General features: G+C 45.4%; 2 protein-coding genes across 3 annotated transcripts in view; one reads left to right on the plus strand and one right to left on the minus strand.

Moving 5' to 3' along the window:
- The window catches only part of WSB2 (WD repeat and SOCS box containing 2), a 22,439-nt gene extending 15,590 nt beyond the window's left edge, over nucleotides 1–6,849 (plus strand). For both annotated transcript variants that reach the window (XM_055551061.1, XM_055551060.1), the window contains 5 exons: nucleotides 589–689; nucleotides 1,822–1,994; nucleotides 2,699–2,809; nucleotides 2,923–3,030; nucleotides 3,624–6,849. In XM_055551061.1, the coding sequence (XP_055407036.1) occupies nucleotides 589–689; nucleotides 1,822–1,994; nucleotides 2,699–2,809; nucleotides 2,923–3,030; nucleotides 3,624–3,786 (656 nt within the window). In that variant the 3' untranslated portion in view covers nucleotides 3,787–6,849. The remainder of the gene's footprint in view (nucleotides 1–588; nucleotides 690–1,821; nucleotides 1,995–2,698; nucleotides 2,810–2,922; nucleotides 3,031–3,623) is intronic.
- Nucleotides 5,415–16,165, minus strand: RFC5 (replication factor C subunit 5). The gene is made up of 11 exons (XM_055551062.1): nucleotides 15,975–16,165; nucleotides 14,379–14,443; nucleotides 13,975–14,111; nucleotides 12,737–12,816; nucleotides 12,008–12,081; nucleotides 10,647–10,806; nucleotides 9,849–9,930; nucleotides 9,347–9,481; nucleotides 8,747–8,819; nucleotides 7,368–7,422; nucleotides 5,415–6,306 (listed from the first exon to the last, which is right to left on the minus strand). The coding sequence occupies exons 1-11, from the start codon at nucleotides 16,034–16,036 to the stop codon at nucleotides 6,210–6,212; spliced, it is 1,020 nt and encodes a 339-aa protein (XP_055407037.1). The 5' UTR covers nucleotides 16,037–16,165; the 3' UTR covers nucleotides 5,415–6,209.
- Between the last annotated feature and the right edge of the window lie 799 nt (nucleotides 16,166–16,964).

Below are 16,964 nucleotides of genomic sequence, written 5' to 3' on the forward strand. Positions count from 1 at the left end.
TTGGTGAAGCAGTTGGTAATGATTTCCCGTGGGCATTGTAATGTCACGTTAATAGGTTTCAGGCATTTAAATGACGAGTCTTGTCATGTATCTCTGCATTAAAAAAGGAGCCCAAATCTAGAAAGATGGTACTGATAAAACCTATTTGCAGGGCAGCAGTGGAGATGTAGACAGAGAACAGACTTGTGAACACAGTGGGGGAGGAGAGGGTGGGATGAATGGACAGAGTAACATGGAAACAGATACACTACCATATGTAGAAGAGATAGTCAGTGGAAATTTTCTGTATGACTCAGGGAGCTCAAACCTATGCTCTGTGACAATCCAGAGTGGGTGGGATGGGGTGGGAAGGAGGTTCAAGAGGGAGGGGACGTATATATACCTATGGCAGATTCATGTTGATGTATGGCAGAAAGCAACACAATATTATAAAGCGACTGTCTTCCAAATAAAAAGGGGGGAGTGCGGGCTCAGCTGCTGGAGAACCGCTGGATACAGCAGGCAGGGGGGCCAACACCACTGGTTTTGGGGCTTCCTGCTTTGTGGTTCTGGGAGTTGGCTAACTGTGTGCTCCCACTTCTCTGCCAGGTAAACAGATTCAGGTGTTATCCGGCCACCTGCAATGGGTCTACTGCTGCTCCATCTCACCAGACTGCAGCATGCTATGTTCCGCGGCCGGAGAGAAGTCGGTGAGTCTCAAACTAGGGGTGCCCTATGCTGTGTTGCTTCAGTTCCATGAGACATGGAGGCCTGTGTGTGAGAGGGTAAGCGGGCCAGTGTCCTTGAAACTCGCCTGCAGATCCACCCCAGCGGGAGCCGCGCTGCCTGCTGAGGCCCCTCATGCACGCCTGCCTTCTGATTTGCATTGTGACACGGACCCACTGCATCACTGGAGGGCCGTTTGCCTTCACAAGATGGGAAAGTGGTGCTTTTTAAATGTCTTTTCCCCTCAGAGTCTAAGATTTTAAAAGTTGCAACCCACACTTGGATCCATATTTCCTTCGAACCATCTAATCTGAATCCATCTGATTAGGATTTCCATTTCAAATCATAAAACATATAGAACCTTCTTGAACTTTGTCCTGAAATCCTATCTATTATAAGAAAAGTACTGGAAACCCAGGAACAGTTGGAAACCGTTTGAGTTTTGTATCTGCATTGGGCTGTTGGTTGCTATGACTGACTTGGGAAAGTTAAGAGTCCACTATTTGGTACAGCCCAGGAGGTTAATCATTGATTTGAGGTTTGGAACTAGGTGAAAATGAGAGTTTTCTTAAAGGAAAGAAAAAAATTACTCTTTTAATGATTCTCAGAAGTTTTAAGTTAATGAGCTAGATCAGACCTACAGCTCTGGGGCAGATTTCTGTGGTCCTGTAAACAAAATGGGGGGGGGGTGTCAGATGGCTCTGTTGGGTGCCCTGAAATTCACCTCTGACCCCTGTTTTTAGTTTTAAGTGAAAGGGCAAGATAGCCACTGGCTTAGGTCTTCAGCATGCATTGCCCTACTTGCTAAGAGAGCTCAGAAGCAGAACCCAGATGCCTCCCCTGAGCCATGTTGGTGGCCATCTTCCTAAGGTCAGTCAATTTATCTCCCTTAAAGTAAGTGTCTTGAGCATGTCCCTTGCTTAGGCGCCTCAAGAATTCAGACCCGTCACTTTATTTAAGCCCAAATGACACGCTCTGGAAGAAACGTAGAAGAGCAGGTAGAGAGCTTGGCTTCCCCTGGCTGTCAAGCCAGGAGAGGCAGGGCTGTACCTTCCCCTCGCTGGTCATGTCCTGAGTGCTGTCTCCACCCTGACCAGGCACCTGCTCTTCCCACAGGTCTTTCTGTGGAGCATGCGTTCCTACACGTTAATCCGGAAGCTAGAGGGCCACCAGAGCAGTGTGGTGTCTTGTGACTTCTCCCCTGACTCTGCCTTGCTTGTCACGGCTTCTTATGATACCAATGTGATCATGTGGGACCCCTACACCGGCGAGCGGCTGCGATCACTCCAGTAAGGACCACTCCCCTGCTTCAGCTTCCTGGTGGGGTGACCGATGAGAAACCTATCTTGGTGCAGGACCCAGTGTGGTCCTGCTTATTCTAAGGCACTGGTGTGCAGCTGTGTTTGTCAGTGAAGTTCTCAAATGAGCCCCCAGTGCCTTCAAGTCTCCTGTGATCAGAGGCTCACTGTATTGCTTGGATTCAGCATTATGAAACCTCACAGTGACTCTTTCTTTCCATTTACTAATAACTGTAGTAACAGGTTCAGAATGATCCTCTTATCGAAACTGTTATTTCCAAAGTGAGTTTTCATGTTCTCACCAACTTGGTCTCCTTTTCCCCTTTGTCTCTTGTTTTCTGAAGCAAATAATAGGTAGTCCTATAATTATCATGTATCTTAGCCTAAAAAAGACTTTCAGTTTGTACTGGGGCATACAAGTGAGGGCTGACCTACTTTGCATAAGGAAATTAGCACAGGGAGTGTTGGTAACTCTTCAGCCCTCTCCATGAGACACTGGAGCTATGAAATGCACTTGTTTCCAGTTGTCTTTTACCCAGTCTGCAAATCCCCAGGTTTTCCACATAGGGTCTAAGACATGTCTGGAACCTCTTCGTGGCCAAGGCAGTTTGGCCTCCTGCCTGGGGATGAACACTGAAGGGTGGAGGGTGGCCGAAACTCCAGGCCCGCCTACTGTCCTGTGTCCTTCTCCTCAGCCACACCCAGCTCAACCCCCCCATGGATGATAGCGACGTCCACATCAGCTCCCTGAGATCTGTGTGCTTCTCCCCCGAAGGCTTGTACCTCGCCACGGTGGCAGATGACAGGTAATGAAGAGAAACCTCTTTACGCAGCCTCAGAGCCAAGTGCTTGAAAGGACTTGTACCATCACCTTCAGGGTCTGACCTCAGGCCTACTGACGCGTCCCATTCTCCTCCAGGCTCCTCAGGATCTGGGCCCTGGAACTGAAGACTCCGATTGCATTTGCTCCTATGACCAATGGTCTTTGCTGCACATTTTTTCCACATGGTGGAGTTATTGCCACAGGGTATGTATCTGTTAGCTGAACAGATGGGTAGCAATTGCTGCTGAGTATTCCATGCAGCTTTTTAAGGAAAGAAAGCATCTAGAATTTTCTTGCCTTTGAGGATGGCGCTAAGGAAATCTGAGATTACATAAAATTCTAATATTTACTTCTGCCAGTGTAGTTTATCACTCACTTGTAATATTTAACCTAAATGTAATGAAAAATCTACAATTCATGCTACCAAGCAGGCCAAGTCTGCAAGGAAACAGAAATTAAGATGATGCAGAATTTATATGGGAAACCATTTTGGGCAGAGACCACCTGACAGGGAACATCTGTAATTCAGTAAGTGGCACTCTGCCCCATTGCATTTGAAGCCATAGTATGATTTATAAAGGCCTGCACTCCCAGAGATAGCACTTTGGACTCAGAGGTGCCTAGAGTTCTCCTGATGCTCTCGGCAGCCTTAATTATTCAGTGCCACACCCTTCACATGTATTTCCAAGGTCCAGGTTGCATTTCACTCTCTGCAGTCTCCTGCCAGTGCAAGTCAGTAGAAACGTTAATAACTGTCACAGTGAAAAGATAACTCCTAGGTCTGTCTTTCATTTCAGGACAAGGGATGGCCACGTCCAGTTCTGGACGGCTCCTCGGGTCCTGTCATCACTGAAGCACTTATGCCGGAAAGCCCTTCGAAGTTTCCTCACGACATACCAAGTGCTAGCACTGCCAATCCCCAAGAAAATGAAAGAGTTCCTCACGTACAGGACTTTCTAACCCAGTCTCCATAGTCTTACTTGTTTTCTTTGTAGCAGGATAAATCTTCCTGACAAAGGAGTAGGTGGAATAATGGGCCAAACATCTGGCCTTGGGTTGAAATACAATTTCTATTTGGGAAGCTGTGAACAGAATGTAGCAAAGCCAGATTCCAGTGGACCCGCTGGGGTCTCTTCCCCAGGACACAAGACTGTCAGTCTTAGAAGAGGGACAGAGTGATGGAGCCTGAGCTTTACCTTCAGTCCACTTACGCACAGCAGTAGTGGGCCCTCTGGTCATTTTGATTCCAAGTGCAGTTAAGGAGTTGTTTTGCTGAGAGGAGTGCCTGGGCCTCACGCCTCTGTGGCAGCAGGAAAGTTCCCACTCCCTTGACTGGAGTGTGGCTTCTGCTAAGTGTCTGTCACTGATCCAGATGCAGAAGAGGCCTTGGTGAAGTTCTGTCCTGCTGGTCAGAGCGGCTCTGATGTGAGTGTGCAGGGCTTTCCTTCTCCCCGCTCCCCTCTGGCCCGCAGGACAGGTGTCAGAGAGATGTCTGGCGGGAGGCATCATCAGCTCAAGTCCAGGTGACTCAAGAGGCCGCGCTCCTGCTAGATTTGGCTTTTTTTTTTAAATAATGGTGTGCATGTGCCGGAGGTGTCAGATTTGTGTGTCAGGTTACACAGAACGTATTCCTCAACTGCATGACTGTTCCAGTGGCTACTGAGTTACTGTCAGTTGTTTGCCAGTTAGCATATTTATTTGTATTTCCTCAACAGATGTTAAGGTACAGCTGTGTTTTTGTCAATGGTATCTAAAAACCATAGTACTCAATTCCAACAGTTGTGAAGATGTCTCTTCTTAATTGTGTGAAGAATTGGTGTCATCATTTCAGCTGTTTTCTTCTGTACGAGACCTAACTTGACTGCTTCAACTCATTGGACTCATCAGCCAGTCTCAACTCTGCCCCTAAACACAACTAGCTCCTTAAAAGTACTGTTCTCCTCCAGTCGTGTATAGTTATCTAATCAAGACACCTCATTCAAACAAAATCTGCCTTTGGAAAATTTAATATATTTTAAATTATTTTAAAAGAAATGCAACATTTTATCCTTTGGCTTTCTTACTAGGTGCTTTGTGGAGGCCTGTGTATTATGAAAAAGCGTGTTGAAAAGGTAGAGGAGCCTCTCCTCTGCTGCCTTTGTTGCTAAAAGAAAAACATTTGTTTTCAAGATGAGAGGCTTTCATTGAAGGAAAAAAGGTAGAAAGCTTTTGGCTCACCGTTTCATTTTTTCCATCAAGAAAAAAAAAAAATCACCTTTTAAAACAAGTGGGACTAGATCGGGCAGCATTTAGATTTCGTGTTCATCTTGAAATATCATATACGGTGTAGTCTTGAGAGGCCCTGGGCAGCTACCTTGAGACAATCCCCCACCCCCACTCCCAGGCCATTAGCTTCAGACAAGGCCCACCTCAGTGATGGGTGTAACCAACTTCTCCCTTTTGACAGTGTAAGAATTAGACACCTTTATAAAGAACAGCCTCCAAAGAAAGTTAATTCTGTGATGATCAGGGTCGGAGGCGGCTTTTTCATATAAATGCAAGTCAAACAAGTCAGCCTCTGTGTAGCCGGCTAAGGAAAGAGGAGTCACTTAAACAGTAAGCTGCTTTATTTTTCCTGTGCAGAACCCTGTCACAGATGCAGCACAAATGCTTGCAGATAAACTGTCTTCTATTTAAATACGAAGAGTTCCAATCCTTTCAGCACTGGCAGGCTTAGTCAGGCTTCATCTCATGTGCCCTGGGTTAAACAAGTCAGTGTTGGATGATCTCTGGCCCCAATGGCATCATTTCAAACAAACGTTTTCTCTCCTGTCCACACTACAGTTAGGAACCGGCAAGCAATTACTCTACTTCAAGAGCAAAAATAAAAAGGCCAGGTTTTAAAGGAAGAAAATTGAGTTCATTTTATAAAAGCATAATGGCTTGGGCCAGAAACCCATTAACACCTATTTAAAGTATAGCACAGATTAGATTTACAAACGTGGCTTTGGTGATGTTCTTTTTACATTGTGTTGGAAGATACTTGGGCCGTATTAGATTTGAAAGCCTGACGTTCCAAATGGGGTACACCAATTTCCTATCATCCAAGCAACTGAAGGGTAAAAGCCTTAAGGCTAAAAATGGGTTTTGCTTTGTTCCCTTGTAAGACACATACGCATAGTGCAATAAGAGAGCTGGACTTTAAAACTGCTTTGTACAGCCCTGCTCCAAACAGCCACAAACACAGTACTTTTTAAATGTCTGCCCATCCATGCCTGGAACAGTTTTACACAGTTGGGGGTGACTGTGTAAACACCCAGCCCAGGCAGCTGTTCATTTGTGTCCCCTGCTCTCCTGTCACTTCTGGGCCTGAGAGTTAGTTGGCAGCGTGTAGTCCCCGGCATCTAGGCCTCAGTGACAATCAGGTCTCTGGTGACTTGAAAAGCGGCAATGAGGGAACTCAGCTGAATCTTCTCACTGGTGCCAACAGAAAGTCTGTACCTAAAAGAAAGCAAACCGAAGTAAGGAGAGAGAATAGCACGGCAGCTGCCTTTTGACCAAAGAACAATAGCAATCAGACCTAAAGTCGGCTGCAGGACTGGAAGGAGGGAATGGAAATTCATCCCAGGCAGCAATCTTTTGTGTTCCCTGACATTTTCTTTGCTGCCTCAAATATTCATTCATAAATCTGATTCAGACTACAAAGTAAAAATTTTTTTAAAAATTGTTACCAGTAGCAGTGATCTGAACTTAACTTTGTTCAAGCTCTATGTGAATATGCAAAATGCGTGTGACTAGGGATTATTTCTTCACCTACAAAATGCATTGAGAAGGATTTTAATTAAGTTTCCTTTTTCCTAATTCACTGGGAAGTTTGGTTTGCCATATCTGTGGTTCTGTGGTCTAGTCAATAAAGCAAGACACTGGTATTTATCTTGCAACCTTTTCAAGTGCCCAGCTACTGCAAGTAAAACCGTGCAATTCACAGTGTAGCAATAAGAAGTGACCTAATTGGTACGTGTGAATACCAGTGATGGTGAATTGGAGTTGGCTGATGTGGATGTCTGTTTTGAACCTAGTGCTTTTTGTCTACTCAAATGAGAGCTGCCAGCTTCACTGGGGGCTAATAACTGTGTTTACTGAAGCAGCCAAAGTGGAAAATTGAGTTTATGTTTACTTTCCCTGCAATATGCTTTCGTATGCCAAAATGCCTTAATAACAGCTGGATAGCTGGCTGTCCCCAAACAACCTAGATGTTTGAACTAAAGCAGGCCTCCCAAATAACAAGAGCACATGGAGAACAAGGGTGGACCCGGCCTCTGAGGCTGAAGGAGAGGCCTTTATCTCAAATATGTAACTGAGCTGTACCTGTCCTTGTTTAACCCCTGTGCTTTAAAAAAGCAGCTCATGCCCTTCCCCCCGCTTGGTTCAGTAATCCCACCCAAAACTAGACTCCACCAAGTATGAATGATTAGACCAAACCATTGATACTAAACAAGTAGAAACAAAAAACTCAGAACAAAGGGAAAGCAGGAAAACAAAACTGGGAAATAAATACTCACTCAATGTCTGCCATTTTGGTCAATAAATGTATTCGAACTGAAGATGGAAAGTCAACTGGGAGAAAAATCAAATGAGTGGGGTCTGTCATTATTTACTGTTAAAAACATCACAGAGGACAAGTATGAGTTTCCACATCAGATAAGACTAATCTCTTGAAGCTACAGATCTTGAGACACCATGCTTCTAGAAGTAGTGTGTAGGTTTTCAAAGTTTTTATTCTTTTTGAGTCTGTAGGGCAGCTAAAAAAATGAGCAGGTTCCAGAGTGATCATAAGAAGGTGGAAGAGCCGTCCATAATGCTGTCAGCCACTGGGTCACTCTACTGCTGCTGCTGCTAAGTCACTTCAGTCGTGTCCGACTCTGTGTGACCCCATAGACGGCAGCTCACCAAGCTCCCCTGTCCTGGGATTCTCCAGGCAAGAACACTGGAGTGGGCTGCCATTTCCTTCTCCAATGCATGAAAGTGAAAAGTGAAAGTGAAGTCGCTCAGTCGTATTGGACTCTTAGCGACCCTATGGACTGCAGCCTACCAGGCTCCTCCATCCATGGGATTTTCCAGGCAAGCGTACTGGAGTGGGGTGCCATTGCCTTCTCTGCTGGGTCACTCTAAGTTACTGTCAAAGCTGAGTTCTCACTTGCTATCCCAGTTTTAAAAACGATTGATTTTTAAAGGTCGATTCGTTCTCAGTGTCCACAAAGTGCAGAGCTGGGCCTGAGCCAACCATGTTCTTGGGCAGAATTTCACACACCAGCCAGCGGCTTAGAAAGGAACTGGCAGAACCAGTGTTCATGGACCAGACGGTCCGCAGGTGACTGCGGGTCAGGGAGGAGCTTCTCCATAAGGCTGAACAGCAGACCACTCAGAGCTTGAAGACACAAGTGTCTGGTCCTCCCTCAAAGGGCTAACTGGATTGGCCTGGAGTGGGCTGTATGTGGGCCAGGGTCGAGAAGCAGTTCTCTGTACATAACATACAACCAAGTGGGGAACTTAAGGTGGTTTAGGTGAGACCACTGGCTGATGTGAAGCTAGATCTTCCTTCTCCCTCTCTCCTTTTGGGGAAAATACCCTTTTAGAAATACGAATTACAATATCCTACTTTTTGCTTTAAAATATGAACCCTTGGAGGAAATAAGTTAGCCTTTCAGAAATTTCTTTTCTTCTTTCCCCCCAGCATTCTAGAGGTCAAGAGTATTTTTAGAACAAGGTTTTAAATAGCAAGATAAAACAAAAAATGAGGGACTGGGTTTACACCTCTTCATTCCTGTTTCTTTGTTTCCAAAGTGGACAGTGGAGCTTCAGGTTCCCTCTCCAACCACCCCCAACCCCAAAGCATGCTGCCTTATACACAGCTTCCGAACCGGGGAGGAACATGAGTTACCTCTGTGCACGAACAGGTGTATCTCCGTCAGGATGTCGTGTAACGCCAACCCCTTCAGAGTTTTTAACTCCATGATATCTACAGAGGAGCAGTTAAGGCAAAGGGACCAAGTTCAAGGATAAACACTGTAGAGAGTGACTTTTGAAAGCAGGGCTTTTCACCCCAACACAGCTGTTGCTTTCCATCTGAAGTGGCATATGTTGGACCCAAATTCTTATTTTTCTGTTTTCATCTCCATCCAATAAGGGTTTTCTGAAAGATAACAGTTGTATCTGTCTAGTAGAGAATAGAACCAAATGCATTCCCCAAAAGGCTTTATTTACATCACTACACCTAGCTCTTAATTTTACAGGAAAACAAGAGTAACAGTGACATCTTAAAAATGACTGCATCTTCTACCCAAGGTCTAAGTGCTTCCCTCCCATCTGTGAGTGGAGTGGCTGCAAACCACACCCAGGTCAGGGCCCTTCAGGAAGAACTCTGTGACATTAAAGACAAGCACTCATTCCACCCACTGACATCGTGCTCCATCATGAGCTGAAAAGAGTTCCATGTTCAGACTCTGGACACTTAATGCACCGACTGTAGGGCAAGAGAAAGGATATTCCTGTAGGCCGTGGTGAAGTCTTGATTCAACATCCAGTCCAGAATGTTGGCGATGTCTGACTTGAGCGGGTGCCCTGTGCAGGTGTAGACGGTCTCCTCTGTGACCTTCCCAAAGGCCATGTTGGTGCTCTGTGCAGTCAGAGGGGGAGAATCACCATGGCTGCTGCAGGCGGATCAGGAGGCAATTGCGGAGGCAGCAATGTGGGGATGGGGAGGTACCCGATAGGCCGAACCCTGTACTTCTCACACTGCTAAGATCTGGCCGTGTCCGGAGGATGCCGCTGCTAGTCAGCTATGTTACTGCTGCAGAGTCCTTCCCTATCTCTCCCTTGTTTGCAACAAATTATTCTTTCAACTAATCGAAACACAAGGGTGGGGGTACATCTTTAATATATAACAAGATCAAGTTTTTACCAGTTCTGTTGTACTGTTGCTTATGTCTTTCTTGGAAAACTATTCCAAAGCAACTAGAGATCTGCTTGGAGTGGTGCCATACCTGTAAGATGTTCAAAGCCCTTCGCATGTCTCCACTGGAAAGAGTTATGAGCGCTTTCATCCCATCTTCACTTATATCAACTCTGAAAGGAAACAGGCAGAAGGGATTCAGAGGTCCTGAGAGCACAAGTGCTTATGGAGGGAACAAGATGGCCTGGGATGATCGAGGCATTTAAACAATGAAAGAAAGAAAAGGGAAGGATGCAGTTAACAATACTCTCCTGATCTACAGACTCCAGAATTCACTGGCTTTTGGGGACATTGGCCTCATGTTTAGTCACAATCCAGTTCAAGTCTAGAAGGACTCTTATTGGAATCAAGTGTTGCTCTGTTGCGCAGGTAGCTTTGAAATCTGTTCTCTGGGAGGATAGGGTCCTGATGAGATCTGCAATTGCAGAGCCAAGGCACCTGTTAACAACAGCAGCAGCTCGGGCTGGTACTTGCTTGGCATCTGATTACACAGAATGTGATGGCTCAGGACCCTCCCTTCTAGTCAAGAAAGGCTAGCGGCATCTTAGCAGAAGAGACTTGGCAATGTGCAGTTCCCAACAAAAGAAGAGCAGGAAGAAGGTGGGACAGCTTCCAGGGGAGAAGGATGGAATCCAGTGAAGAACCAAATGACTTTCATGAAGAATGTCTGTGAGATGCCAGGGCAGCTGACAGACAGGGAGGCTTAACCTGTGCCAGGTTTCCTGAATTGTCTACAAATGGTATCACCTTGAAACATACCGGCCAGTCGCCTTACCCAACACCCAGTCTCCCAAGGCCCACCCCCTTCCCTGCTTTTCAACATACTTACTTCTCTTCTTCTACGACGTGTTCCAGGCGGGGAACCATGAGTTCGGGAGTCAGTGGTCCGAATCGGAATCTTGTACACCGGGACTGCAAGGCGGGGATGATCTTTGACAGATAGTTACAGATGAGGCAAAATCTGGTATTTTCAGTAAACTTCTCAATCACTGGCAAGAGAAAAGAAAACCACCTCATTTCCATTCTGATTCTTCAAGGGACCCAGAAACCCTGCACTTTTCTAGGGTCATGTGAAAGGTACAGAAAACAAGAATGCAGACAAGTGGAGATGCTATGGTAGTGAGAGAGGATGTCCCTGGAGACCAGCCATTCTTTCCCAAGCTGATGAACAGGACGGTACAAAATGCTTTCTTTTTCCACGATTGGCCATTATTCTGGCACTCTTGCCATTCTACTCCATTAAGATGTGAAATCCAGTATTCCTTCCCTTTTGCATAAAATTCTACTTGGCAGATGGATGATGCCCCAACTTTTACTGGGCAGGGGAGGAGGATGGCTTTTTGAAGACTTTCCATTGGACTTTGTCTCAAACTCTTAGAGCATTCGCGAGAGCATTAACCTGAATTCAGAGATGCCTAAGACATCAGTTTCATTCTGTACCAACATTCTCAAGCTGGGATCTGCCCAGACTGACTCAACAGAACAAGATGCTGCAGAAAGGCTGCCAACGCCTTTAGGACCAAAAGATATTCTGTTCTCCTCCTCCTTAAACATGGGCTGCAATCTACTCCTCCCTAAAATTCTTAAAGATTCTCTTTTCTCTTAGCTGTTCACTGCAGAATCTTAATGAGAGATTAAGAATGTCCTTGCAAAGAAACTAACTGCACCAGGCCCCTTAAGACTGACAGATTACAGCATACTCTCCCTTCCCGGCCAAATCATTCTCCTGGCAAGAAGTGAAAGCATGTCAGCTTTCTGACATGACTGATGCAACTAAATTTCTAGTATTATTTTCCTGGCTCCTTTGTATCTAAGGGTACCAATAGCAGAAAGGCCTATCTAGCAGTTTAGAAATGAACAACTTCCTCCCTGCCCCCATCCATCAGTACAAATTCCCAACCCTGAAACTGAACCCAAGGGAAAAGGAGGATAAAACACGAGTGTCTGGTCATTACCTAAGAGTCCCCAAAAGGTTTATGTCTTTAAATTACTAAAAGAGGTAATACCCCAGTGCGGAGATTTTTGTCTAGATCATCAGATGGGATATGCAGTGAAAGGCATACAGAGATTTCTTTGGGTCAGAAGATAAATGAAAACTGAAAAGAACCCATGTCCTATCTCATGTCCAAAGATGCTAATTCTCCTCTAGAGCTGTCCTCACCAACCACTGTACATGGCCATACTCCTTACCTCTCCGCAGGGCGTTCTGGGCATCCTGAGTCATGGCATCGGCCTCATCCAAGATTACCAGTTTAAAGCCTTTCCTAGGAAGACAAGTGGTGCTTTCTAAAAGCTGATTCAATCTCACTGTGACTTCCAGGCCCAAACCTACACCTTCACATTTGTGCCACTGGGCCCCGGCTCACGAAGTTCATTTCTCCTAGAACTCTGACCAAAGCAGACATTTGTGGTCACACAGAGCAAATACCCACTGCTCCTTCAACTCTTAAAGGGAACAGAGGTCTAACTTCTGTGTCAGGTTCTGTCCTCTGGCACCTTCATCTTTCTTCCCCCCAGAATCCTATTATCCAAGTACTGCCTTTTCCCCACCACCTTTACTTCTGCCTGTCTTTTCCTCTCTTTTTTCACCACCATCCTAGTTATCCACCCTGATCTCAATTCATTTTTGTTTAAATTCAGACTAGCTCACCCAGTCTTATGATGTAATCAGTTCTCTGTTAACCAATAAAATGAAACTAATGCTTCCCCAGGGTACTTGCAAATAGATTTAGATAATATTTACATTTTAGTATTTCTTACCACCATTCCTGTACTTTATGTCTTTCTCATGGCTGCTTTTGACAAAGCCTCCCCCCCTCTTTTTTTTACACTATTATAAACTGGCAAAGGAGAGGATTTAAAAAACTCAACTCATTGATCAAAATCTTTAGGGAGAAAAATCATGCAAAGAATTCTTACTTAAATATTGTCCTTGTGCTAGCAAAGCTCAGGATTGGTCCCCGAACGATATCTATTCCTCGGTCATCTGAAGCATTCAGCTAAACATGAAAGAAGCCAGAATAAACAGAAAACATATTAGTGTGCTATGAATTAATGTATCTTTTTATCAGTCCTGCTCAGCAAGCTAGGTCTCTAGGTCTAAGGACAAATAAAGAGATGATCATTAAAAAAAGATTGCAATTATATTTAAAACTCACAGCTCACTAGATCATTCCACTATATTCTGAAAGGCCAATGACTATCTTTCTTCTCCCTTTTGAGGACAATCACTGACATGCTTTGGAGGAATAATTAATTGGTCTGGTCACAGCAAATAGCACCCCAGGCAGGAGCAGAATGATACTAATTTTAGCTACCACAACCCAGAGCAACCCAGAAGTTAACAAGTTTTTAATAAACTGAAGTAAGAACAATTAAGAATCTTGGTAGCATTAAGATTCTAAGAAGATCTAGAACAAAAAAAAGTAAGTTAAACCATTCTTTTTCTTAACAGACAATATTTAGAATTTCATAATCTAAGTGGATCAGTTGTGTCCCGGCAGTATACAGACAGCACACTCAAATTCAGTAATTTGAAGAGAACTAAATGAAGAGAGATTTTCAAAGGTGCTTGTGAGGTGTGGGAGAAACCACAAGAGCTATGCAATACCTTACGGGCTACTAGGGCCCATTACCACTCCCAAGTCTTAAGGGGTTGTTGGGGGAGTGGTGCTGGCTCCTGGCGAATGCTGGGTGCTGTGCCCTGTGGGTGGGGACACTGTCCATCTGTGGTGACCCAGGGCTGGACCAGGCATCATTTTTCCCCCAACTCCTGCCAGGGCCCCTACGGGCCAAACCCAATAGGAGCCAGAGGGCAAGAGAGCTTGTTGGCAACACAGCCCAGTCTTCTGGGACAAGAACAGTGTGGAGCAACATGGAGAAGGGCACATGCGAGACAGCTAGCAACCAAGTGACCCCTGAGTGTTTGAGTAAAAGTTGGCAACAGCAAACAAAAACACCTGGCCCTACCACTGCCCTCTAGCTACACCAAAAATCTCCAGGCAAAAATGTCAATTATAGGAAAAGTGAATTGAAATATTGTATATCTGCTTCTTTCCCAGCCACCAGCAGGGCAACTAACTTGGAAAACAAAACTAGCAGAACTAAAAATAAGAGACCAGAGTTCTTTGAAAGTTAAGGGTAATCCTCTCCTTTACCTCCAAGACCATGGAGCCAAATTCCTTATCTTTGTACAGCTGTTTAGCACAGGCCAGGATGGTGGATGTCTTTCCTGTCCCTGGAGGACCATACAGAAGGAGGTGCGGCAGGCGGTCCTCACTGATAAACTTCTGAACTGAAGATGGGAGGAAAAAGAGAGATGCTATCAGTCTCAGAGTCGCCTCATTCACTGTGGGCCAGAGTTGGACTGAATCTACTTCAACTCTATGTTCAAATCCAGGGCGCAGGCAGGAATGAAAAATCTGAAGAATACAGCTGTCAAAACCACATCCCAAAAAGCTTAATCAGATTCTTTAAAGTTATTACAGCAGAGACAACATCCCTAAGAAATATATCCAGGTCCTTCAACTAGGATACCACCCACTGACACATGGATACTTACTAGTACTCAAGATGTCCTGATGAGAAATGAGATCATCCAGTGTCTGTGGCCGGTATTTTTCAACCCTAAAATACAATGTAGCATGCATTACAACATATATAAAGGCAAGAATATTTTGTTATGTGCAGAAGAAACCTTTCATACGTATCCTACCTAAAAGAAGAGAGAGCTACAAAAACCTGTAACCCAGTGGTTCTCAGTCAGGGCAATTTTGTCCTCCAGTGAACCCTTGATAATATCTACAGACTTTTCCCGTCAAAACTGGGTGGAAGGTGCTATTGGCATCTAGTGGATAGTCATGAGGGAAGTTATTAAACATTATGAAATGCAAAGGCTAATCCCCGTGGCCACGCTTCCCCCTCCAATATCTGGTTAAAAATGTCAATAATGCTGAAAAACTGCTCTCATTTCACCTTTCCAGCTATCTGCCTATAATCTCAACCTGGATGGGCACCTAAAGTTAATCCAAAATTGAACCTGTTTCCAAATATAAATTAACAGATGAATGGATCAATAAATGGTGGTATAGCCATACAGTGGAATGTTGTTGGCAATAAAAGGACATGAATTGCTGATCTAAGAAGCCAGTCACAAAAGGCTACATATTGTATGATTCAAGTTACATGAAATATCCAGAATAGGCAAATTCACAGAGACAGAAAGTAGATTAGTGGTTGGCAGGAGCTGAGGGAGAAGGGAATGGGGAGTGACTGCCAACAGCTATATTGTTTCCATTTGAGGTATATGAAAAATTTTGCAACTAGATAGTGGATGATCACACAACATTCTGAATGCACTTAACGCCACAGAACTGTACACTTCAAAATCGCTACAACTGTAAATTGCATGTTATGTATTTTTACTATAGTAACAACAAACCAAACTCATTATCTTGAAAACTTTTGAAAAGAAACATGAGTTTTTCAAAATCAAGCCAAATCCCATCAGTCTTTAAAACAACACTGAGATACAGTTGTGGAAGCAGGCTAGCTAACAGTGCAAGCTCTGAATCTGGACCACCTGGGTTCAAATCCAAACCTATTTTCCAACTCTAGACCTTAAGCAAGTCATTTAGCCTTTTGGTAAAACTGGAATAACAGTGCCTTCTTCCTAGGGTCTTTGCAAAATTCCAACATCTAATAGGGTGCGTGTAACAAAGTCACTGAAATGAAAGTTAACTAGGAAGTGCTGTTATCATCATCATCATCATTATTCTAGCTTAGAATGTGACCAGTAATCGCACCGAGAGAAGAGACTATTTTGGCAAGAGAGAATATTCTGCCACAGAGGCCAAGGCAATGTCAGAAGACATGGGATCGAACCCCTGTGTTGCCACCCAGGTGGAGAAGCCGTTTTCCTCTTCCGCAACAGGAAAGGGGGCCCAGGGTTACGGGTGAAGGGAGACCTAGCTAGTTATAAACAAAATGGAGCAGGACTGGGGAGTTGAGGGGAGGTGAACTTATGTGGTTCCACCCCGGCCTCAAGTCCGGGGAAGGCGGGGCGAGGTCGGACTGGGGACTGGCCACTTGTTCACTCGGGCCACCGCCTCCGCGCGCGGCCGATCCCCTTCCCCGCAGCAGCCAGGCCCCCTCCTACCAGGGCAGGTTTCTGATCTTGGCCGCCTCAGGCTGCTGCTGCTTGTGCGCTGAGGTTTCCATAACGGGGTGACGATGGTGGCCGGTGGACTTGTCGCGTTTCCCAGAGGCCCGAACCTCGCCAACAGCCGCAACCAGACCCCGGGACCCTCGCACTTAGAGTTCGCGCGCAAACGCAACTCTCGCGAGATTTAGCGGCAATCGGACTTCCTCCCTAGGTCCCGCCCCCTCCCCGTTGCTAAGGCCAATGTTGCCTGGTTGCCTGCAGGCCCGGGCCGACGCCTCGCGCCAGCCCCGCCCTTCTCTAGCTGGAGCTGCCCTCTCCAATGTGGACCAGAGTCCTGAACCCAGAGGGAGCGCGCGCCGGAGAGGCACGGCCACCCCCTACAGCCACCAGTCGTCATTACAAATTAAAGTCTCACGGCCAAAGCCAATTCCAGTCGTCACCAGAGTTCTAGCTGTTACCATTCAAAGGAACGAAAAGCAGCCAGCGCTAAAAAATTCTGAGGTAAAACAACCCCAAATGACACGACCAGTTCTTGAATGCAGATGCCATAAGAAACAAGGCTTGAAATACTTTTTGCCCCCAAAGCTAGGAGGTGAGCACTTCAAACTGAAAAACAACTCCAAGCACAACTCCAACTTCAGTCCGTCTCTCAAATCTGTGCCCCTCACACAACAAAATTTACAGAACCGACCTCCAGAAACAACTCCAGAGAGAAAAAATAAACAATAAGTAACTTCCCGCCAGGTTAATATGTGTAACTGGAAAGGGCTAGTTAGTAAGCGAAGAGGACAGGGTCCCTCTGACGGGACGCTGCTGAGGAGAATTAGTATCAAAATGTTAGTATTTTTTTTCTGAGGTAAGGGGATTATGACGGAGAAGGCAATGGCACCCCACTCCAGTACTGTTGCCTGGAAAATCCCATGGAAGGAGGAGCCTGGTAGGCTGCACTCCATGGGGTCGCTAGGGGTCGGACACGACTGAGCG

This window comes from Bubalus kerabau, chromosome 16, assembly GCF_029407905.1.
Source record: "Bubalus kerabau isolate K-KA32 ecotype Philippines breed swamp buffalo chromosome 16, PCC_UOA_SB_1v2, whole genome shotgun sequence".
NCBI classification, from domain to species: domain Eukaryota; kingdom Metazoa; phylum Chordata; class Mammalia; order Artiodactyla; family Bovidae; genus Bubalus; species Bubalus kerabau.